Raw genomic sequence first — 23,932 nt, forward strand, 5'->3', positions numbered from 1 at the left:
TGTTACAATCTATCCTGAGTAATCAGCAAATAAGTAGGTAACTACTTCATTTTTAAACACTTCACAAGCTAAACTACTCCAATACCCGCCTCGATTGAAGAATCTTACATTCGAAGGCTTCTCAGAAAATAAAACGGCCCCGTGAACCTCACCTATTAGTATGTTAGTGGTCGCCGGCATCGACTGAACGTGCCATAGGTGTGAGTCACGTAACGGAAACGTTTCTTACTCGTATATTGATGTCTCTGCTTGATGCATTCCCAGGGTTTACTTCGAAATGCCTATTCCAGTTTATGGGACTCATTTAATGCTCCCAATCAAATGTGAGTGTTACGCAGTATCGTAAATTAAATGAACCTTATGAATTAAACCGTTTATCAGCAAACATCTGCGCACCCCAGTCTGGGTATAAATTAAACTTGGTTAAACGACTGTTTTCTCTTTACAAAAACTTAAGCAATGCTGCCTTATTCCACGATTGAATGAGAATACTTTTGTTTAATATCAATTTAATGTAACTTGGATTGTTTACGAAAAGTACTGGAGCTGTAAGTCGCTACACATTAGCTTAGAGTTTCATTCTTTAATAAAGTAACAAAACATGTAGAGTGTGTTCTCGCAGGTATGTTTTATTCTGTCCCTGCATGAACACAATTACGGTTGAAACATAAAAAATACAAAGGGCTAATTTTACTAAGTACCGGATATTCATGTGCAGGTACTAGGCGCGTAAATCATACACGTTGCCGTGTTGGCACGGTTTCCTCATTTTATATTCATCCTATAATCCGACTTATCTGTTTTAGACGAATTATCTTGCTGGAGTTAAATTATGTTAATCACGATATTGGCCACATTTTTTTTTCAGGTTACGTTTGCGTATTTCATTCAGTTTAAAGTCGTTGTACAAATCTAGCCACATATCAAACTACATCATTTTATCTTATCGTTAATCATTATCAGCTTTACAAGGTGCACCGGTCGCGGTGCGGTGTCAACTATGTGCTCATTCTATGATGACTGACATCATTGAAATACTCATCAACATACCTATAGAACGCTAATAAATAGACCTTGAACTAGTTGACAATGAAACAGGCTAATTATTGTGATTTTAGATTAGAAAATTCACAAATATTACTATAGGTGGTACTGTTAAAACATGTTAACTGCCTCTACAAGTTTGCGTACCACCTTCAGTCTCCATTCTCCAATCTCTTTCAAAGGCTAAGGTAGGTCACGATGATTCATGTTAGATATTGGTCAAAATGAGCGTGAGCAAGACCGATATTATGATGACCGCCTGCTTGACCGCGAAATGTTAAATCTTTCGTTTGTCTGAAAATCTACAAAGTTAATAAGTGTCCTCTTTTATGTTGCGTCCATTTTGCCTACTGAAATATGCTAGGAACAGGACATAAATAAATGTCCTAAAACCATTCCAGCTAAGTGCTTCTAAAAGGAACTATTAAAAGTAGTAGTGGTATGTTTATAATGCTGATATTCTTATGATGCTAAGTATCCTGACTGCACCAAGAAGGGTAAAATACTCGCAGCGAAGGAAGTCCATAAAACGATTCGTTTTGTTTTGGGTTTACTGCGAATTGAGCACGTTTAATTATATCTGTTCCTATATTTTTAACTGAAACTTGTAGTGTAAACACATGTGCTGATTGATGAATCTGATGTGCATTACACTCGGTAACCGGACTGACTGGCCCAGATTCACTTCAGTTGCGTCAGGCAGACGTGGAAAAATAAACAAATACGTCTCTTTGAAACATGCTCGGCTAGCGATTAACTTCATTGGGTGACTGAAATTATGGACTTATTTTTTGCTCGTACCACCACACCCTATTAATTAAACATAAAAATCGCATATTTTTTTTAGTTAGTCCTGTATTAAGTTCTTTTTACTCACTCCCCAGAATAGGTCAGTGCATTTAATAAATTATTAAGCCTTAAATATATTTGGTTGGACGTTCCATGTTTTTTGTCAACCTTGAGTTGTGAATGACTAATTAAATAACCCATCGCAGTAATCATTATAATAATATGAACTACATCAACATAAATTAGGGAGATTGTTTGCAAAGTTCTGTTTACCGCGGACGAGGGAGTAATTGCACGCTGTGATGCTGCCGATGTCCTTCTGAATACGGGACATCCCATCCCATTCACAGGTCGGCTATTCACGGCGCTAATGGGATGGGAAATGAGAACAACCTATTCCAAGACTTCCATTTCTTTAAAATTATGTGTTTCTTAATAATCATACAAACGTTGCAACAAAGGGGACTTAGGCTTACAATTTCTTCAAATATTTGGGAATACTAATTGGTATGCCCTTACTAATATGTTACAATAGTGAGGATAGGTACCATAAAATTAATACACCGTACAGAAAACACACATGGAACTTTCATATGAGTGTTACGACTAAGCTTAGCGTTATGTTTCGCCGATTAACATAAAATAGTGCAAGCCTGGCACTATTTTACTTGGCTTGGATCTACATCCACAATTACTGTTACCATCGTCACTGTATATTCTTAACATTTTTATCCTAGGGATAACTGGTAATGCCGAAGCTTCTCTTTGGATTTATGACTGCCAAAGCTTAATAGTCCCAACGGGCTTCGTCCAAGAAAAAGGGTTGAATCCGCTAAGTCTTCTTTGCTGAGCCGCTATACGTCACAATTAGTTGAGAGCTTCTTAAAAATCTTTCCGTGACTGAAACAAGGCAAAACAAGCTGTATATTTTCAGAAGTTAGTAACTTGAAGATTCACTGAAGTAGGGTAGTCTTTATATCAACTTACAAAGAGGTACTTGACTGGCTTGACTGCTGGTCTCAAAAGACTAAATTGTAAATAAAGAAATAAGTTAGTACACTTTATGAATTAAAGCAATAGGTATGGGAAGCCTTAGCGCCGAAGCCTTATGAAACCCCAATCAATTGGCAATAATAATCAATTTTCTCTTTCATACTTGGGTTTCTTAATCTGTTCTGAATCACTCCGGAATAAATTTTACCTATTTTATAATAAAATCACGAATAGGCTTTAAACTTAGTTACATCTATCAAACAACATTAAGCCTTTGACACTTTTGTTACAGTACTCGCCTTAACAACGCAAATAAACTGTAACGACTCTACTCGGCAGACGTTACGTTGAAAGCAAATGATCGTCAAGGGATGTTCAGTGTTTAGTGTACATGTTAGTTAAAGTTAAACTATAACAACTTTGTTCACAACCTGTAAAAAGTTAGCAAATGGCTAGTAGCTGTTATAGTTACATATTTCATTTCCGTAGTTTATTTATTTATTTACAGAGTTTACAGTGGGAATATATTCTGTAACTTCTCGCACGTCCTTTATTCGACCAGTCAATGTTAACTTTGATAACACACCCATTTCTGTTACAATGCAATTATTCAGTCTCTCCATCTCGCCGTGTAAAATGTTAACAAAACGTTTGCGCAACTGATTAATGATTTGTATCGCAACGAGTTCCGAATGACCGCAACCGCCATTCCGATACGGAGATAAATTCGGTCAACGAGCCACACGCCTTCTTAATGTTGCTGACTGTGGTCCGAAGCGAATGACGTGTCTCCTAATTGATTATGTTTTTTATGTCTTCCCTGATAGTGACTCACACGCTATATAAATTCGAGTTGCAAGTTTGATGCAGGAATGTGGGGAGCTATTTCTTTATATTTTTTCCTCCTTTCTAACTGCATAATGTCATATACATACACAGACAAATTATTATGCATTTTTTTTGTCTGTATGTCTTAAAATAAGGATATACAATTAAATGCATTCACATGTTTGCTTATACACCATTTAAGATATAAAAGACGGACAAACTTTTTTCCATACACCTAATGTTAGACGGTGTTCTTTCTAGCTCTTTGCCTGTGCATTGTTGTGTGGAAACAAAGGCATTGCGGGATGGACGTAAATCGGATTTTTCCTTTACAGGACAAATGCAGCCGCCGCGTTTTAGTATGCAGCCATCTTCTTCAAACAGCGTAGTAAGAGTTGGCACGACAAAAATTTTGCAATGTTCAGCGTTAGGTAAGAATAACTTTGCATTAAACCCATAAAGTAAGTACCTCATTGTGATGTTAACTTGTTTATTATAACGGGTCGTGTTCCCTTCACAGGCATTCCACAACCGATGTATAGGTGGTTAAAGAACGGTGTTCCGCTCGGGGATTATTCTTCAGAACTATTTTATAAAATCCACAATACCCAGCAACAAGACGCCGGTTCTTACCAGTGTATCGCGAAAAATGACGTCGGGGCAATTTTCAGCGAAAAGAATAACATTGTCGTCGCCTGTAAGTAAAGTGCTCCTTTGAACGTCTTGCTTTCATTAGGCACAATACACCAAGGTGGTTTGTTTTGGTATAAAGTGCCTTGGGAAAACTTTTTACTTGTTAGACTTTTTATTGTTATAAAAACTGTTCAAATGGGCCTAGACCAAAAAAACTAATTATACTAAATGTTACAAAAGCGTCTTGTCGTCTATTCTTAACCAAAATAATTTTCGCGGTATGGTAAAAACTTCGAGATTCAATGTTTGTTACGTTTATAGATATGGGGACATTTGATAAAGTCTCGGAAGAAACAATCACTGCTGAATCAGGACGGGCTGCTGTGCTAGAATTTCCACACATAGAATCAGAACCACCGCCCTCAGTTATTTGGCAAGATGAGAACGGCGCCTTGAGATATGACCAAAAATATGCAGTCACTGATGAACATCAACTTGTTATCCTGTCAGCCTCGCATGATGATGTGAAATCATATCGGTTTGTATTTTCTTAAATACAGAAATTTCTTTTTTCGTTATAGTAAACATACATTAGTTTAATGCGCGTAACTGGATCTGATTATTGACTTTCTAAATAATTACATTATTATTTTCTTTTCAGAGTAAGAGCAATAAATACTCAATTAGGTAAAGAAGAAAACAGTCCTTATATTAACTTGGATGTCTTTGGGGACGACAACAAAGAAGTGCCACCAGAAATTATAATTAAACCCAAAGACAAGAAAATCATCAAAGGTCAAGAATATACAAATTTGTATTGTGTAGCTAACGCTCGACCCCTTCATGAATTAGAGACATTATGGTTCAAAGACGGAATCATGATAGATTTAGCGGGAATCACATTTGATTTGAACGACCAATGGAATAGAACACTCAGTCTGATATCTGCTAATTTGACACACACGGGACAGTATACATGCCAAGCCCGATTGCGTACTGGTGGTTTCGCAACAGTCACAGCGTCTGCAATGGTGACAATTTATGAAAAACCTGTATTTTTATCTAACTTAAAATCGGAAACCTTTGGGGAATTCGGCAACACAATAGTATTGGACTGCAACGTTCAAGGTATACCTCTACCAGGAATCACTTGGTATAAAGATGCAAGAAAAATAGCAAGTGTTGGAGCCGAAGCTGCTAATCACGACAATGCCGATGTTTATGATGGTGAAGGTCGTTATAGAGTGGAAGTAGATCGGTCACTTGTTATCAGCAATCTAAGGATGGAGGACATGGGCATATATCAATGCATAGCTAGCAACGAAGCTGGGGAATCGTCTATCTACACCTGGTTAAAAATTAAAAGTGAGTGTCCTTTTCTAATTCATGCTTCGCTTGTATACAACTGTGAAAAGAGTAGCTGAAGAGTGAACTTTATTCTTTACTACTGAATATTTTGAGGGAGCAGTAAATAATTAAATTGTATCGTGTATTTTCATTCGTTCTCTCTTTGGCTACTGTGCAAAAGCTACCATTATAAATATTGGTTAACGATTGCTACTATCATACAGAAAAGGACATAATTCGTGTACCACGCAGTCACATGAAGTTGATTAGAATGAGGACTACAGACAAAAAGGCTAAAACGTTCAAATTCGATACCGGCAGTAAGGAAGTTATTGTCATATTGCACAGTTATTAGCAATTATTACAATACTTTGTTTTCCAGCACTGTGTGATTGCAAAATGATTTGCTTTGTTTTTTTATTCTTTTAAGGTTTTGGTTCAGGTGCTTTTTATAAAAAAAAAAACATTTTTGTTCAGATTTTATGTATTTTGTTAATTTTAGTTAAGCATTATTTATTAGCTAGCTATACCATACTTATTGTTATTCTGTGGCTATACTAACACTAAAATGACTTGAATTAATTAAGTTATGAAGTAAGTATTTTGTTAAATGGCTAGCTTAATAACTAGTCTTCATCTTTTTTATGTCTGATGTAGTCATTAGCGATGTAACGCAAAATCATGATGAAAATGTTATAGTATTTTTCTTGTTCATTATAAAGTACGCTTTCTTTTATAAATGTCAATCAATCATAACAGTACCTAGTGTTGATTTTAAACATAAATAAAGCTGTCAAAAACGTTAGAAAATAATGTGAAGTCAATTACATCACTTTAAAACACGCTCTCATCTCGTGAAAAATTCACTGGTTCGCTGCCGAATTATAGTGACTTTATAAGACACCTGCGGAGTTTACTAAGTGTTAAAGCGACGTCAATTGCTCTTAAGAGCTTAATAGCCATAACGTTGTATTTCCTCACTGAATGTGAGGTCGCACTAAGTGTTCACATTTTTCATTTACGAACTGCAAGACACCTAGTAAATATTAACTAGATTTCACGTAACTTTTTTAGTTTCATTACAAAAATATGATTGTACAATTTGTTATTAAGTAGTTAACTATTGTTGTAAAATAGTAATAGACATTTGCATGTTATTTTTAATGTAACATTTGATACACCGTTTTCTTTTTGTCATTTTTGTGTGATACTAATATTGAAATGTAGCGGCTAGCGTAGTATGAATAACTATAGCGTGTGTGGCTTGTAGCGTCCCCGCCAGTAATGCAGACAGCGCCGAGCAACCTGACCGTTCTGGACGGGAAGGACGCTTCCATCGCGTGCCGCGCCATCGGAGCCCCCACCCCCAACGTAACCTGGTACTTCAATGGTTAGTAATTGTCGTAATACGTTCACCGTTATTACTGCCTACAATGTCTAACATACTCCCATGCGATCTAAATAGTTACTAAGTACGTAATAAGACGAAGTGTTTTCAATAGAGACCAAATGGGTATGAAAGTAGTTTGAGCGTGACTGGCCCTCATTACGAGGCTTTTACATATTTAAGTACATTAGTAGTTATATTGATTGATGGGAATTACAACATTTATGAAACTATACACAGCACTGCAACATCGTGTAATCTGATACTGGTACACAAAAAATAAAACTATTTGTACGGAAACTGCAATTTGGGCAATAATATCACTGTTATAAAAATAATAACTTGTTACTATTTTTAGAGACGCATCATCGCATCGACAGTTTCCCATGACAATTTAAACCAACTGACGTTGTTAATTTAGTCTCGGCTCAAACTAATTGGTTATTAATGAGGCCAGTTTGTATCCGCTTATTAATATAAAGTTCATCATAAAACTGCATTGTTTACTATCTCTACTTATCTAGACTGGACTTTATTATCATAATAATTGTAATGTTTTAGATTCGCTAATCATCAACCTTTCGGGGAGGTTGCAAGCTTTGGATGAAGGAGATTTATTAATTACAAGCACGACTACAGCTGACACCGGGAAGTACACCTGCGTCCGTGCAAATGATGCGGGGAACGTTTCAGGGGAGTCTTTTCTAACTGTTCTCGGTATGTATTTACCCTAATCTATGAATTTTGGTTTGTAAAAAAAATGACGATAATATTAACTTGTTTCCCCTTTCAGTGAGAACGCAAATAATAGCCCCACCGGTAGATACGCGAGTGTTATTAGGCCATACCGCAACGTTACAGTGTAAGGTTTCAAATGATCCGAACGTCAAGTATAATATTGATTGGTTCCACAATAAACAGTGAGTATTGTAATGAGATTATTCCCACAGAGACTTGTGAGTGTTTTAAGATCTATTTTTAAGTTGCGACGTTCATGGTAAAAATAACTTTTAGGCCTATGACGGCTGGTACCCGAGTGTGGGTGACAGCGGAGGGCGCGTTGACGGTGCAAGCCGTGCGCGCGAGTGACGCGGGCGAGTACACTTGCGTCGTGACGTCACCGGGCGGCAACCACACGCGGCACGCCACCCTCTCCGTAATAGAACTTCCCTTCGCCCCCACCAATGTCCGTGCGGTCAGGCTTGACGGGGCAACGCAGAGAGCCGTCAATGTATCATGGACCACGGGATTTGATGGGAACTCGCCAATACAGAAATATATCGTACAAAGACGTGTTGTACCGGAATTCGGTTAGTTTATTTTTTATCATTTTATCTAACCTCAATCGATAAGGAAATATTGGACGTTTATCTAATAATAAACAAACACCATATTAACATCAATTTATTTCTATTAATTAATTAATTAATTACTAATCTAATAATTAATTAGTTACACAGATGTATTTTTTGGTTGCTTGTAGGTCCTACACCAGACCCGTTGCTGAACTGGATAACAGAACCAATGAATGTGTCTGCGAACCAGCGCTGGGTCTTGCTAACTAGCCTCAAAGCAGCCACCTCTTATCAGTTCCGCGTGTCAGCTGTCAACACAGTAGGGGAAGGGCCTGCGTCCGACCCTACCGATGTACTTACATTGCCGCAAGAAGGTATGTAAACTAGCATTTAAACAAATTGTACTAACATTATGTAAAAATCGATATGGAAACAATGTATTTGCAACAAATTGTATGCTTTTATGCCATCAGTCAGCACAACCAAAAACACTTAACATTTTATGCTAAACTGTACTATTACAACGTTCTAAGGTTCTAATTTACATAATATTGTGTACACTTATTAAGCAAAATTAATCCTTATAACATTATTATAGTTGCTCCTGTGTGCACATTACATTACCATATTTGCACATTATCATGTTTACTTATTCACAAAGTTGAAGTTGTGTACTGAAAAAATGGCTCTGCAAGGTTTGTCACTTCAATCACAGTTGATGTTACAATAAAATGTGTTCTCTTTGTGATCAAGCAGCCAGTGATCTAATATGCTGCCAAGGTATGATAACACTCTAATGTAGATGGATCTTCGTATCTTTTTCTTTTGGTCATGTGTATGTGTACTTATGATTGGTTTCTTCATTTATATTTATTATTTGTTTCATGTGGAACTGTTATGCATGAACATGTGTACTGATTTACTATCTGTTTATCTTAAGAATTACATTTTGCTTGAGCTATGCAATTTTTTCAACTAAGCATGTTCTGATCAGTGATATCAGATTTGAACATTTTTAATGTCATATTTCAGCTCCCTCTGGTCCACCTGTAGGGTTCATGGGATCGGCCCGCTCATCATCTGAAATAATAACACAGTGGCAACCGCCGCTTGAAGAACATAGAAATGGTCACATACTAGGCTTTGTCATCAGATACAGATTGCGTGGCTACGAAAACAGTCCCTGGACTTACCAAAATATTACCAACGAAGCTCAAAGAAATTACCTTATTCAAGATCTAATCACGTGGAAGGATTATAATGTACAAATAGCCGCGTACAATGATAAAGGTGTGGGAGTATTTTCGGACAGTTACACAATTAAAACAAAAGAAGGTGTACCCGAAGCTGCCCCAGATAATGTTCGTTGTGAACCTTTTAATTCCACGGCGCTAACAGTTTGGTGGACTCCACCAAACCCTCAGAAAATAAATGGAATTAATCAGGTATGTAAAGCGGAAATCTCTAAAACACTACGAAACCTCGTAACAAACAGATTCAAAGTTAATGCCAACCCTGTATTCAAATGAAGCAAATCTATATTGATACTTTATTACAGGGTTACAAAATGCAAGCGTGGAGATGGGACGATAACGAAGGCACGAACGTGGAACAAAAGCTAGTCAGCGTGCCGCCCAACTTACTTGACCCTCTGACTGAACAGTCGGCAATCATAAGCGGCCTAGAGAAATTCACTGATTATAACATTTCAGTGTTGTGTTTCACTGAACCAGGCGATGGCCCACGAAGCGATTTCGTTTTGATAAGGACTAAAGAAGATCGTAAGTTTTACTACTTATTGTTACCGCATGAAATAATATTGGCTCTTCATGTCCGTGTATGTAATTTCATTTCTGTGTTCAGTGCCAGACGAAATAGTAAACCTGCAATTTGACGATATATCGGACCGAGCTGTACGGGTATCGTGGTCGCCACCTAAAAAATCAAATGGTATATTAATTGGCTATAAACTTAGCTATGCCATCAAAGACGACGAAAATTCAGTCAAAGAAGAACTATTACCCCCGAATATTACGAGCATAAAGGTCGAACATTTGCAGGTATGTTCAGTTACAAGATTATTACCGCATATTTCGTTCAATATACACATATTGTGTGCTTACAAATGTAAGATATTTAATAGAAAGCCAACACAAACCCTCTTTTTATCATGAACGTTTTGTTACGTGTTTATCTCAATACTTTCCTGATTCCCATGCTCACAATGTCCATTGTTCAGACGGCAAATCATTAACGGTACCGGCTTCATGTGAGATTATTAAAATTAGAGACGATGACATTGGGTTGTTGACAAGCTAGATAATCCTTGTAACTGGTTGTTTTACAAATAATAAATAGTGGTTTTTTTTTTCATATTTATTGATCAACTCACTTTAATGGAACCCACTTCACAACACATGTTCAATTGAATTTGTTTTTTTACGCTGCAACGACCGTCTGACCTAGTGGAACAACGCCTTTCGTGATTTCCTGTAGTAATCTCGTTGAAGATTGGGTATGAGCATGTGTAGCCATAGTAATGGACGTTAATAATATTAATCCTTTGCGTGTATTCATCCGTTATCTAGGCGCCATGCTCAGTACTCGTAGTTAGTGTGACCCGCCGCGCAAAGACTTTATTTAAGCTACATATACATAGATCGTGTCATCCACGAAGATGCGCCCCGCCAATCTCCCGCTAATGTTTGAGTTATCGGTACACGCTAAATTATCCGCACACTACAATAATGACGCTCGGATTGCTCGGATCAAACTCCCCTCACCCCGCGCTTCCCTCGACCGAAAATTGGGTGCGTCTTCGTGGATGAAAACGATCTATATCGATGTTCTGAATGTACTAATGTATTATAGGCAAGTACTCACTACAAATTCTGGCTATGCGCAATGACCGCGGTGGGCGAGGGTCCCGCGCGCGCGGCCACCATCCAGTCAGGAGTGGAGCCAGTTCTGCCGGACGCGCCTCGCAATCTGGCCCTCTCTAACATCGATGCCTTCTCCGTACTTCTTCAATTCACGCCTGGCTTCGATGGCAATTCTTCTATCTCACTGTGGACAGTCCAGGTTAGTATTAACATTTAGTTAGGCATTGTTTTGTTTTGAAATATATACAAGGGATTTTTTGTGTTTTAGTTACATGTGCTCTACATGTGTACAAAGATAATAATTCAAATGTGACGCACCCGACTACTACGCCAGAAGTAGCGGGTGCGATCTCGGCACAAAACAAACATTTCTGTGCATGAACATGTCTGTTTATATTTATTAGTTCAATTTGGGTGTTTTTATCAAAAATACGTATTTAAATGTAATAACAAATGTCTGTTGTCTGGTTAGTGTCCAAACTCTGCTTAACGTTACGTTCTGCCTATACGAGATAATGTGAAATGTAATGTGATAATTATTTACGTTTTTAGGCACAAACCGCCCGAAATTCATCATGGGTGACAATATACGAAGTGAATGCGCCAGACGCCCAGTCCATCCTAGTGACTGGTCTGGTCCCATTCACAACCTACCGGCTGCGGTTGATCGCGACCAATGTTGTGGGTTCCTCGCAGCCTTCCGAGCCGTGCAAGGAGTTCCAAACTATTCAAGCGCCTCCGCAACACCCGCCGAGGAACGTCACTGTACGAGCTGTCAGCGCTACCAACTTGCGTGTTAGGTGGATTGTAAGTATTAATTGTAATTGAAACTCATTGGTTCATATCGACGGATGATAAGGAAATAATTTGTAATTATTTAACAATGAAATAACTTGTAATTAAAATAAAATCTATCCATTTAAAACAATTATCGTTTTTATTTTAATTACTGTTTTAGTAAATTAATGATTAGATCCGATTAAATCCACAATCTTTACTTTTAGCCCCTGCAACAAAGCGAATGGTTTGGCAACCCCAAAGGCTATAACATCACGTACAAGCGGAGCGGGGCGAACGAGACCTTGTTTAGCGTGATTGATGACCACACAGCAAACTCACACATACTACTCAATTTAGAGGAGTGGTCTGTTTATGAAATACGTATGACTGCTATCAACGAAGTCGGTACTTCAGCAGAGAGTCCAACAGCCACAGAAAGAACTCGAGAAGCTGGTAATTTAATGATTTTTTATAACATAAAAACGTTTATTTCACACCAAACTAGTTAGAAATCTTAAACAATTAGATTTTATCTTGATTTTATTGTATTAACTTTAATTTACAGTACCTTCACGAGGTCCAAGTGACGTGTCAGCTAATGCCACGTCATCAACGACAGTGGTCGTCCTTTGGGGTGACATCCCAGCACAAGACCAAAACGGTCTGATCGAAGGGTACAAAGTTTGCTACGCCGCGGTGGTACCCCCGCCAAGACCGGAGCATAAAAAAATTGAATGCCAGGCGATACCATCGAACCAAACACACACGATAACGCTTACAGAACTCAGAAAATATGTGGTCTATCAGATTCAAGTATTGGGTTACACGCGATTAGGTGATGGCGCCCTTAGCGACCCACCTATTACAGTAAGGACTTACGAAGACAGTACGTATGCCTCTTTGTAAATTATCTTGAAAATCTTTAGTTAAGAATAGTTTATCTTATTATTTTTTAAATTTTTATTTTTTTTCATTTTTAGCACCTGGCCCACCATCCAACGTATCTTTTCCTGATGTAACATTCACAACCGCGCGAATAATATGGGACGTACCAGAAGATCCAAATGGCGAAATATTAGCGTACAAAGTTACATACCACCTCAATAACACATCTCAGCACATGTTTTCGAGAGAGTTCTTACCATCTGATAGAACATTTAGGTACGTAGAATACTACTGAATTCAACTTAATAGCATTATGTGACTTAAGTTTAAATATCTAACTAAGACCGAAAGGCCCTGTTAAATAAGGCAAATAAATTGAATTAATAAAAATATTTAAAACAAATAAATTAATCCAAATTGTACTTTTACTTTACAGAGCAACAGAGCTAGCTTCGGAGCGGTACTACCTGTTTTCAGTGACGGCTCAGACCAGGCTAGGGTGGGGCGGCACAGCGCGCGCCTTAGTACTGACGACCGTCAACAGAGCTGCGCCCGCGCCGCCCGCGCGGCCTAATGTGGCCCGCTCACTGTTGCAGCCGCACCATATTACCTTCTCCTGGACCCCTGGGGACGACGGCTACGCGCCGCTTAGGTATGTTGACTCAGATACAGCTAGAGTGGGATGGAACAGCGCGCGCCCTGGTGCTGACGACCGTCAACAGAGCAGCGCCCGCGCCGCCCGCGCGGCCTAATGTGGCCCGCTCACTGTTGCAGCCGCACCATATTACCTTCTCCTGGACCCCTGGGGACGACGGCTACGCGCCGCTTAGGTATGTTGACTCAGATACAGCTAGAGTGGGATGGAACAGCGCGCGCCCTGGTGCTGACGACCGTCAACAGAGCAGCGCCCGCGCCGCCCGCGCGGCCTAATGTGGCCCGCTCACTGTTGCAGCCGCACCATATTACCTTCTCCTGGACCCCTGGGGACGACTGCTACGCGCCGCTTAGGTACGTTGACTCAGATCCAGCTAGAGTGGGATGGAACAGCGGGCGCCCTGGTGCTGACGACCGTCAACAGAGCTGCGCCCGCGCCGCCCGCGCGGCCTAATGTGGCCCGCTCACTGTTGCAGCCGCACCATATCACCTTCTCTTGCACCCCTGGGGACGACGGCTACGCGCCGCTTAGGTATGTTGACTCAGATCCAGCTAGAGTGGGATGGAACAGCGGGCGCCCTGGTGCTGACGACCCGTCAACAGAGCAGCGCCCGCGCGGCCTAATGTGGCCCGCTCACTGTTGCAGCCGTACCATATTACCTTCTCCTGGACCCCTGGGGACGACGGCTACGCGCCGCTTAGGTATGTTGACTCAGATCCAGCTAGAGTGGGATGGAACAACGGGCGCCCTGGTGCTGACGACCGTCAACAGAGCAGCGCCCGCGCCGCCCGCGCGGCCTAATGTGGCCCGCTCACTGTTGCAGCCGTACCATATTACCTTCTCCTGGACCCCTGGGGACGACGGCTACGCGCCGCTTAGGTAGGTTGACTCAGATCCAGCTAGAGTGGGATGGAACAACGGGCGCCCTGGTGCTGACGACCGTCAACAGAGCAGCGCCCGCGCCGCCCGCGCGGCCTAATGTGGCCCGCTCACTGTTGCAGCCGCACCATATCACCTTCTCTTGGACCCCTGGGGACGACGGCTACGCGCCGCTTAGGTGTGAATCAGACTACACCCGTGGCCGCCAATGTAGCTCGCTGCTACAGCCATACCAAAATATTATCTTATGCGTGCTACACGTTTCTTAAATATCACGACGATAACGGTCTTCATATTCTTTGTACCGGATAATTAAGCCAAAAAAAACTGTTACCGGAAACGTTTATATAAAAAAACTTCGTCCTAATTCGGTAACATCTTCTATGACTTTCAGGAAAAGTTGTCCCAATCTACTCATTTCGTCGTATTTTGTATCGACATAATTATATCTCTTTCGGCTATTTATAAAAAGGTAACGACCTGTGCAAAAGTGACATACCATGGATCGAGGATCGCTGGTGAAGTGGAAGTAATTAATGATTCCTTTAATATTAGATTTCCCTGGATGACATCATTATTTATTACTTTCAGATATTACACAGTTCAACAAAAAGAGGATGGTGGTACCTGGCAAACAATACCGGAGCGAGTGGATCCGTTCGCGACGTCTTACACCGCCGAAGGCCTGAAGCCGTATACCGCTTACCAGTTCCGAATTCGCGCCACAAACGACATTGGCCCGAGTCGTTACAGCAACGCTACTGAGACTGTACGGACATTGCCAGCAGGTAAATTAGGAGATATTATGTTATGTACAGTCGACAGCACGTTAACGTAAACACTGTGGTATTTTAAGTAGTTGCGATAGGGGCGACTTTGCAACGAAAATGTTTGGCTGATGTGCTGTCGACTGTACTATGGATACTGTAAAGAACCTTGTTTATGGGATACTTGAGGTAAAAGTTTTTTTTACCGATTTTCTATTTGATTTATTTTCCATATTAGCTTTGCTAATTGCAGGATTTAAATATATCAAATATCCAATTACTGCACAGGTTACACAATAATAACCATATCTCTCAACTATATCGTAAGATGCATTATAATATTTCTATTGTCTCCAGCGCCAAGCAAAGCAGTAGAAAACCTACACGTGGTACCAATAACGCCGAGCAGCGTACGCGTGCAATGGTCGGCGCTAGGCGAGCCGCACTGGAGCGGCGACACGCGCACCGGCGGCTACCGCGTGTTCTACCAGCCGCTCACAGACTTCCCTACCGCGCTGCAGCAGACCATGAAGCAAGAGGTGCCGGGGATCAAGGTGAGGAATGATAGAAGGGAGTGAAGAACCTACACGTGAAGCGATAACCTCTAGCAGCGTACGTGTGCAATGGTCGGCGCTAGGCGAGCCGCACTGGAGCGGCGACACGCGCACCGGCGGCTACCGCGTGTTCTACCAGCCGCTCACAGACTTCCCTACCGCGCTGCAGCAGACCATGAAGCAAGAGGTGCCGGGGATCAAGGTGAGGAATGATAGAAGGGAGTGAAGAACCTACACGTGAAGCGATAACCTCTAGCAGCGTACGTGTGCAATGGTCGGCGCTAGGCGAGCCGCACTGGAGCGGCGACACGCGCACCGGCGGCTACCGCGTGTTCTACCAGCCGCTCACAGACTTCCCTACCGCGCTGCAGCAGACCATGAAGCAAGAGGTGCCGGGGATCAAGGTGAGGAATGATAGAAGGGAGTGAAGAACCTACACGTGAAGCGATAACCTCTAGCAGCGTTCGCGTGCAATGGTCGGCCCTAGGCGAGCCGCACTGGAGCGGTGACACACGCACCGGCGGCTACCGCGTGTTCTACCAGCCGCTCACAGACTTCCCTACCGCGCTGCAGCAGACCATGAAGCAAGAGGTGCCGGGAATCAAGGTGAGGAATTATAGAGGGGTGAAAGCAAATCAGCAGAAAACTTGCACGTGGTTCCGAATTCCAATTACGCCAAGCAGCGTGCACGTGTAGTGGGCGGCGCTGGACCACTACTTCAATAATTGAGTTCGCGAACTTACAACATCATAATCTTCTACCATATAAAATCGTCTTTGCTTCGCTTCGCTTTAACGGTCCATAAAAAGTATGTCAATTAACTAGATTACTAGATTGACCACTAACCCGTCACTCAGTAGACTTTTCTGTATGAAGTCACGATGCCTGTACAGCTCAAATTGGTAAAGATGAAAAAAGTTCACACGTTCACGTTTTAAGCTATTCTCTATGGTCCATTCTCATCTCATAAAAAAACAATTTTCAGAGCGAAGAGGTGGTTCTAACCGACTTATCAGTGGATCGCAACTACGAGATCAGCGTGTGCGCCATAAACTCGCAAGGGGCGGGGCCCAGTGGCACGCCCGCGGTGGTGTGGGTGGGGGAGGCGGTCCCAACCGCCCCGCCCAGAGACGTCGCCGCAGAACCGCTGTCTCCCACTGAGGTCTCGCTCAAGTGGCAACCACCCCTACTCGCGCAACAGAATGGAGACCTACTGGGGTATAAGGTAATAGACTGAGCTTGATGTGGAGATGTAGAATAAAAGTACATTTGATTGGGATTCATTTTCTTTAAAAAATACTTTTAGAATTAACAATATTATTTTTGGTTCTTTATGTTACAATACAAGTAACTGTTTGTTTTATCAGATTTTCTACCTTATGACGGAGTCGCCAGAAGAGCCCGAGCTAGGCAGAAAGGCTGAAGAGGAAATTGAAGTAGTACCCGCCACCGCCACGTCACATTCTTTAGTGTTTCTGGACAAGTTCACTCAGTATAAGATTCAGGTAAATATTTTTCTTTACTTACATTTTGAAAAACTTGCATTTGGCGTCGTTTTCGTTTTTTATCTGATCATGTCTTATACATTTCATCTCATATCACTTATCAATTTATAGGTGTTAGCGTTCAACCCAGCCGGCGACGGGCCGCGCTCGAGCGCTATACTAGTGCGCACACAACAAGGCCTGCCGTCAGCGCCGCGCAACATTACCTTCAGCGACATCACTATGAACAGCCTGGTCGTGACCTGGGAAGCGCCCTACCGCCGCAACGGGCTCATACAGGCCTACCTCGTGACGTATGAGACGGTGGAGCAGGATGAACGTGAGTTTTTTAATGAAAATAAGATAAAGCAATGCCTCCGTACTGTACTGAGTGTTGGTACTTGGGACGAAGATGATGCAATAAAATAGTAGAATGTGTAATAGTAGAGTGTTTAACATGTGTATGAAATGAAAACCGACCTTGTCAGTCACCTACCGACGTCAATGACACGCCCTCCGTCATCATACTAGCATCAACTTCAGCAAGAGAATATACGATTACGAAGTTACGAACACGCATTGTTGGTCACCTGACTCTAGTCTTGTTCGCACTAGCCGAGTAATTTACGGCCGAATACTGAAACGCTACTCAAATCTTTCACTCAGCTGACGGGCTCCTAAATTTAAGTATCCTTCAATTTTAAATGGTATTCTCAAACGCCACTCAACGGATTTGAAGCCGTGATCAGCTAAGCAGCTCTCAAATGTTTACATAATGGCAACATTTACCAAAAAAAGTATGTTTTCATTTACACAAATGATAACTTTGCGTTTTTTATCCATTACACGCAGCATCGTTTGTTTATGTATTGTCTTTTATGGAAATATACTCAATCAACTTAACATAGAACAGTTTATTTTTAGTTTCTATTATATATAAATCTCATTTTGTCATATAAAAAAATTAATGCTTGCATTTTTATTTAATTTAAAAAATAATTTTAAAGGTGATACTTTTTATTGTTGAAATCTATTAAGTGGCGATCGTGGACCGAAACGTAACCACAATTGACATTTATCATTGTTGACAGAGCATCAAATTGACAAATCAACAACTCTTGGAAATGCTGCTATGCGATGTTTATTTATTTATTTATTTACACTTTTGCACATACAATTGTACAGTGGCCCCTTATTCCTCAGAAATAGGCATGTTTATGTATTGCGATTTCATAGCAGCTATTTTGGTTGTTACTTCGTGCACTATACGATGCACAGTTGGCTGTTAGATGTGGAAGATATCACCTAGTACACGTTCATAACTTCCCGTTGCGTAGAACAGTAGGGTTATAATAAGTATTTGGTCCACTGGTTGTATGGCGTTTGATGAGGGGTTTCAAAGAGCTTCCAAATTATGAATCCAGAAACAACACCGTTTCTTTAGAGACGCGGAACCTCGCTCGGAATTGCATGTCATTATAATAATATTTTTCAATAGCGTTCAGCCTTATTGCGTTCCTGCGATTAGATCTAGGTATTTCCTCAAGGCTCGAAAGAAATGATAACGATGACACACATTATTTACCACTGTTTAGGTCGATTTAGGTATAAGAATAGGATTTAAGATACCGGGCAAGCACTCTCAAATTTAACAGCTGCTTAAGACGATTTGACAGTTGTTTGAGTAATGCTTAGCGTTGAATGGCGTTTCAGTATGCGAAAATTCATTTGAGTGGCGTTTAAGTGCAACTTAATTTGAGAGGTGCTTACAAATTGAGAACTGCTCAGATATTGTTTTGAGTATGTGAAATGTAAGTTTAGGAGCTGCTTAACTATTTGAGAAGCCGTCAAATATTTAAATGGCGTTTCAGTATTCGGCCGTTAGTCAAGTAACTCCCTTTTAATTAACCAAACTACTCACTACTAACCAAACAACCGTTCACACTTTTGGTTGAATACTACAGTTCACAAATTTTTGATTAGTGTTTTGTATATCGTTCGTTCCTTTCATCCCGTTCGCTGCCAGACAAAAGCGTCTTCCAAGGAACCGGGAAAAGGATTTCCACGACTGGTCCTGGTTTTGAATAATGAACGACTAAATCGACACAACGAGTGAGAAAAGACGGTGGTGTTGCTCGTTGCCTGTCAAGATAAAACATAAGAACTCGGTGTTTTTCTTTCAGGGTTCAGCCGCCAAGTGAAGCAGAAAGTGGAGGAGCGTCGCCTCGCCGTGGGCGGGTTAGAGGAGGAGGTGGAGTACGCCTTCACGGTGCGCGGCGTCACCATCGGCGCGGGCGCCGCCGCAGCCGCGCGCGTGCGTACTGGCCCCCAGGTACTGATGTAGTCTTTATGATATCGATAAAAATGTCGATGTTATCGATAAAAATGTCGATGTTTATCGAGAATGTTACAACAATGTAAACTATAATCCGGGCTTTTCACGGCGAGAGTGAATAGACACTTACAGGGCAGGTACTGATGCAGTCTAGCTCTCTATTCTACCTTCACTTAACATCCGGTGTGATTGCAGTCAAAATTTACCTGCTTATTATCACAGAACTTACAGAACATCATATGAATAACTTATCCCACTGTTCAATGTTGGCAATGCGAATGTGAAAACATCAAAACCAGTGTAAAAAAAAACCTATCTATACTTATAATAAATCTGTAGAGTAGAGAGGTCAATTCTGTACATGAAATATATTTTCAAAATAACTATCAGGGGGTGATTAGTGATCGATACTGATGCCAAAAATGCAATCAGTAAAATTTTTGTCTGTCTGTCTGTCTGTCTGTATGTTCCTTATAGAAACAAAAACTACTCGACGGATTTTAACGAAACTTGGTACAATTATTCTTCATACTCCTGGGCAGGTTATAGGATACTTAGGAATTCCCACGGGAACGGGCATTAGCGGGAAAATCCTTTTGTATGAAAAATCTAAACCGCTTAAGTTAGACGCTTGAAATTTGGCATGTAGGTACCTTAGTAAACTTAGAGCTTAGTTACAACAAGGAATTCCCGAAATTCTCACGGAAACGGGAATAAGACGGAAAATCTTTTTGTATGAAAAATCTAAACCGCTTAAGTTAGACGCTTGAAATTTAGCATGCAGGTACCTTAGTAAACTTAAAGCTTAGTTATTACAGGATATTGCAAAATTCCTACGGCAACGGGATTTAGCGGGAAAAAACATTTGTATGATAAAATCTAAGCCACGAGATAGACGCTTGAAATTTGGCATGCAGGTACCTTAGTAAATTTAAAGCTTATTTACAACAGGATATTGCAAAATTCTCACGGGAATGGGAGTTAGCGGGAAAAAACATTTCTATGAAAAAATCTAAACCGCGTAAGATAGATGAAGGGGGTAAAACGGGATCCACGCGTACGAAGTCGCGGGCGGCCGCTAGTTAGTAAATATAATTGTGAAAAGCCCATGAGCGATAATCGTCTTGGTCAGTTATTTAATACTTTGATGCACAAAATAATTATGATCTTAATGCGAACTGCCTTTAATGCATTCTCTAACTTGCCCCCCGTTGGGTCATGAAAAGCTCGGTCGCCGAGCGGATAGAAATTCGTACAATGACCCCAAGCTACCCATCCTTATCACTCGCGCGTGTGATAAGGATGTGTGTGTGATAAGGTAGTGTGTGTTCAATAGTTCAGCAAATGTGTATGTGTGTGTAGAGATTTCTAGGTTTCTTGAATAAGTAACAACTCAAGTAGACTGGTAGATAACAGGTTTACTATTAAATATTTAAGTAGATACAAAGCAATGGAAGTAGAAACCGTGACCGGGACAGTATGGATTCGTGAGCAAAAGAGAAGGGCCCCGCGCGGCGCGCAAACGTTTATATTATATCGTAGCCCCCACTCGTGCCCCCACCATTCTGGGAGACGCTGAGTCCGTGAGGCGCGACCAGTGTGTCTTTAGATGGTCATATCGATAATATAGTAAAATTTTGTCACGATATCATTGATGTCATCGGTTCACTTCACCATTACATCGTTGCCCCATAGGCCGGTTCCCCCGCGCCGCCGCGTTCACTACGCCTGGCGCCCGATCCCGCCGCGCTGCACCTCAGCTGGGAGAATGCGCCGTCCGGAAACGGCCCACTGCTGGGGTATTACATCGAGGCCAGGAAGAAAGGTACGCTATATGAAAAATTTTTTTTTTCGGTGTTGACAGATTACATATTTGTTTGCCATAGGGACGATACAAGGACCTCGTGTGGTGTTCCCTCGGGCAATCATGTGGCACCTAGATTACTTCTATGACACATGTCAGGCAATGTTGTGCGATGTCGTCAGATATTGTGAGATACCTTTTCATAGGTACTCATCGTTGATGTGTCGTGCTACATCACGCGAAGTCGCCCGATTACAATACTTCTATCGACAATAATCAAGACATTCCCAACACAACTACCTTCAGTTTTAAACAAGATCAGCAAGTCTTTACAAATTGCCATTCATAATTTTTCAGCCTATAAACATCGACAGTTGAACATGATCCCTATCAATCTCAATGACCAATTGGCAATATTTGCCATGCAATCATATTTTGTTACACAATATTAATGATTAAATTGATTTATTTTCAATGCAGCCAAGGAATCGTGGCAAGTCTGTAAGTTGGATAGTATATAAAATAACCTTGAGCACGTGTTTCCCTACCTATAACTCGACTTTGACTGCCGAAATGCACCATTTTTCTGTTTCTAACTTATTTCTTATTTGCGTGAATGTTCTAAAATGCTTCTACATTGTGTTAAAATCACTTTACTGTACCAATCCTGTATTTTTTCAGATGACGCAAGATGGGAGACTATAACGCGCACCAGCAACGGAATGCTAGTTGAGTTTACGATATCATACCAGAGTTTGCTGCCGTCAACGGCTTACTCGTTCCGCGTGATAGCGTACAACAAGTACGGGATAAGCAACCCTACGTACAGCGACAAAGTGATCGTAACGCCTTCCAAGTTGTACCTCGAGTATGGATACCTGCAACACCGACCGTTCTACCGCCGAACTTGGTTCATGGTGGCGCTAGCGGCCGCGTCTGTGATCATCATTATTATGGTCATCGCGATACTTTGCGTGAAGAGCAAAAGTTATAAATACAAAAGTAAGTTTTAATTAAGATTATCTTAAAAAAAAGTTAAATTTTAATGACTGGTGTAAAGAATTTGTCACATAAATGTTAATCACTTTGTGGTATTCGACATCTGTATAAAACACAGACCTTTACATATCCAGGACCTATTACTAATTTCATAGACATTATATCATACCTTTATGTATTTTAAAAGTGCAATAATGCGCAATGTAGTTTTCTAAATATCATGATTTTAAATTATTTGACAATGTTTTAGCGTGAAGATGTTTAGTGTATAAATGTGGATATAAGACAAGCTTTGTTTATCGAAACAATAACGACACACTTTCGAAAAAATTGCAGAGGAAGCCCAAAAGACGTTAGAGGAGTCACTGGCAGGCGAGACGGACGAGCGCGGTTCACTGGCCATGGAGCTGTACCGCTCGCGCCAGAACTCCGTGGCAAGCGTGGGCGCGCTCGGCGCCGGCGGCACGCTGCGGCGCAAGGCCGGCGCGCTCGGCAAGTCCCCTCCGCGCCCCTCCCCCGCCAACGTCGCCTACCACAGCGACGAGGAAAGCCTCCGCGCCTACGACGAAAACCCCGACGACTCCTCCGTCACAGAAAAACCATCCGAAATGAGCTCCACGGACTCGCAGGTAATCACCATCAAAATCAGCGTTGTCTGAACTCTCCCGATCGCCCACGTGCTCCGTGTCACTAAATTCGGAACTTATTTTTTCCCTTCACCACTACCGATCGGATTTCGTGACGGTAAATATCAATGAGATATCCGCTATCGCTAATTATCATTTGGTCACGCTTCCAAAAGATGAGCACCTCTTTCAATAGGCACTTTGGTTTTGAACTTCCAGGCGAGGCTTGCCGCGATTGATATTAAGGAAAGGCTGTGTAAAATTAATGTAATGTGTATTTAATTCGTTACATCATATTACTTAAAACAATAACGGTAGGAAATGAACTCATAAACGCCAAGCCTGAGAGTTCATATTTTAAAACCCATGAAATTTTATCAGCTAAATAAAAAATGTATTTTGAATGTCTAAATGAAACTAAAGATTTAAAAGGATGTATCTACAGCGGATAAGATGAATTTTTCAAATGGATATGGATGTTAAAGTTCAAACTATAAGAAACACCTAAGATTAATTATTTAAAAGTCTTGTTAGTATCAAAACTAATGCTATGCTAGTTCCTCTAGTTGCTAATTAGTGGCGGATTCACACATTTGCCGCCAGTAAGCTATAACCTTTAGTAAACATAATCCTGGTGTAAGATATATCCTTCAAATAAAATATATCCAACTTCATAGCTAAAGCTCATTCATCATCCATACATAAATAATTATTGTATAGTATTTTTGTACAATCTTCCAAACCTTTAGATGTTTTTAATTTATTTTATCGTGTACATACTGTAGCGTACTTTCTTCGTTTTGTATTATTCTTCTTTATTACAACTGTTTGGCCCAGAACATCTATGCAAGCCAAACGGTAAACAAATCAGAGGGCTTAGTTTGAGTTTACATCAAACGTCGTCACTGTGATTGCGTTTAAAAAATCTATGAAGATTTTAGTTCTTGAAAGTATCCGCTAGGGTCG

The 23,932-nt window shown here is 41.0% G+C and overlaps 1 protein-coding gene across 1 annotated transcript in view; it reads left to right on the top strand.

Annotated features, from left to right (window-relative positions):
• LOC135071830 (protein sidekick) overlaps positions 1-23,932 on the top strand; it is a 43,675-nt gene that overhangs the window by 14,814 nt on the left and 4,929 nt on the right. Inside the window, exons 2-28 of the mRNA XM_063965656.1 lie at positions 3,990-4,085; positions 4,175-4,351; positions 4,609-4,825; positions 4,949-5,652; positions 6,905-7,024; positions 7,583-7,738; positions 7,815-7,941; positions 8,036-8,331; positions 8,505-8,690; positions 9,349-9,761; positions 9,875-10,097; positions 10,180-10,376; positions 11,188-11,397; positions 11,751-12,005; positions 12,203-12,431; positions 12,544-12,864; positions 12,959-13,139; positions 13,300-13,515; positions 14,989-15,185; positions 15,522-15,718; positions 16,704-16,943; positions 17,086-17,223; positions 17,335-17,542; positions 19,386-19,534; positions 21,233-21,362; positions 22,023-22,343; positions 22,677-22,969. Of these exons, the coding sequence (XP_063821726.1) occupies positions 3,990-4,085; positions 4,175-4,351; positions 4,609-4,825; positions 4,949-5,652; positions 6,905-7,024; positions 7,583-7,738; positions 7,815-7,941; positions 8,036-8,331; positions 8,505-8,690; positions 9,349-9,761; positions 9,875-10,097; positions 10,180-10,376; positions 11,188-11,397; positions 11,751-12,005; positions 12,203-12,431; positions 12,544-12,864; positions 12,959-13,139; positions 13,300-13,515; positions 14,989-15,185; positions 15,522-15,718; positions 16,704-16,943; positions 17,086-17,223; positions 17,335-17,542; positions 19,386-19,534; positions 21,233-21,362; positions 22,023-22,343; positions 22,677-22,969 (6,197 nt within the window). The remainder of the gene's footprint in view (positions 1-3,989; positions 4,086-4,174; positions 4,352-4,608; positions 4,826-4,948; positions 5,653-6,904; positions 7,025-7,582; positions 7,739-7,814; positions 7,942-8,035; positions 8,332-8,504; positions 8,691-9,348; positions 9,762-9,874; positions 10,098-10,179; positions 10,377-11,187; positions 11,398-11,750; positions 12,006-12,202; positions 12,432-12,543; positions 12,865-12,958; positions 13,140-13,299; positions 13,516-14,988; positions 15,186-15,521; positions 15,719-16,703; positions 16,944-17,085; positions 17,224-17,334; positions 17,543-19,385; positions 19,535-21,232; positions 21,363-22,022; positions 22,344-22,676; positions 22,970-23,932) is intronic.

This window comes from Ostrinia nubilalis, chromosome 5 (assembly GCF_963855985.1).
Source record: "Ostrinia nubilalis chromosome 5, ilOstNubi1.1, whole genome shotgun sequence".
In the NCBI taxonomy this organism is placed as follows: domain Eukaryota; kingdom Metazoa; phylum Arthropoda; class Insecta; order Lepidoptera; family Crambidae; genus Ostrinia; species Ostrinia nubilalis.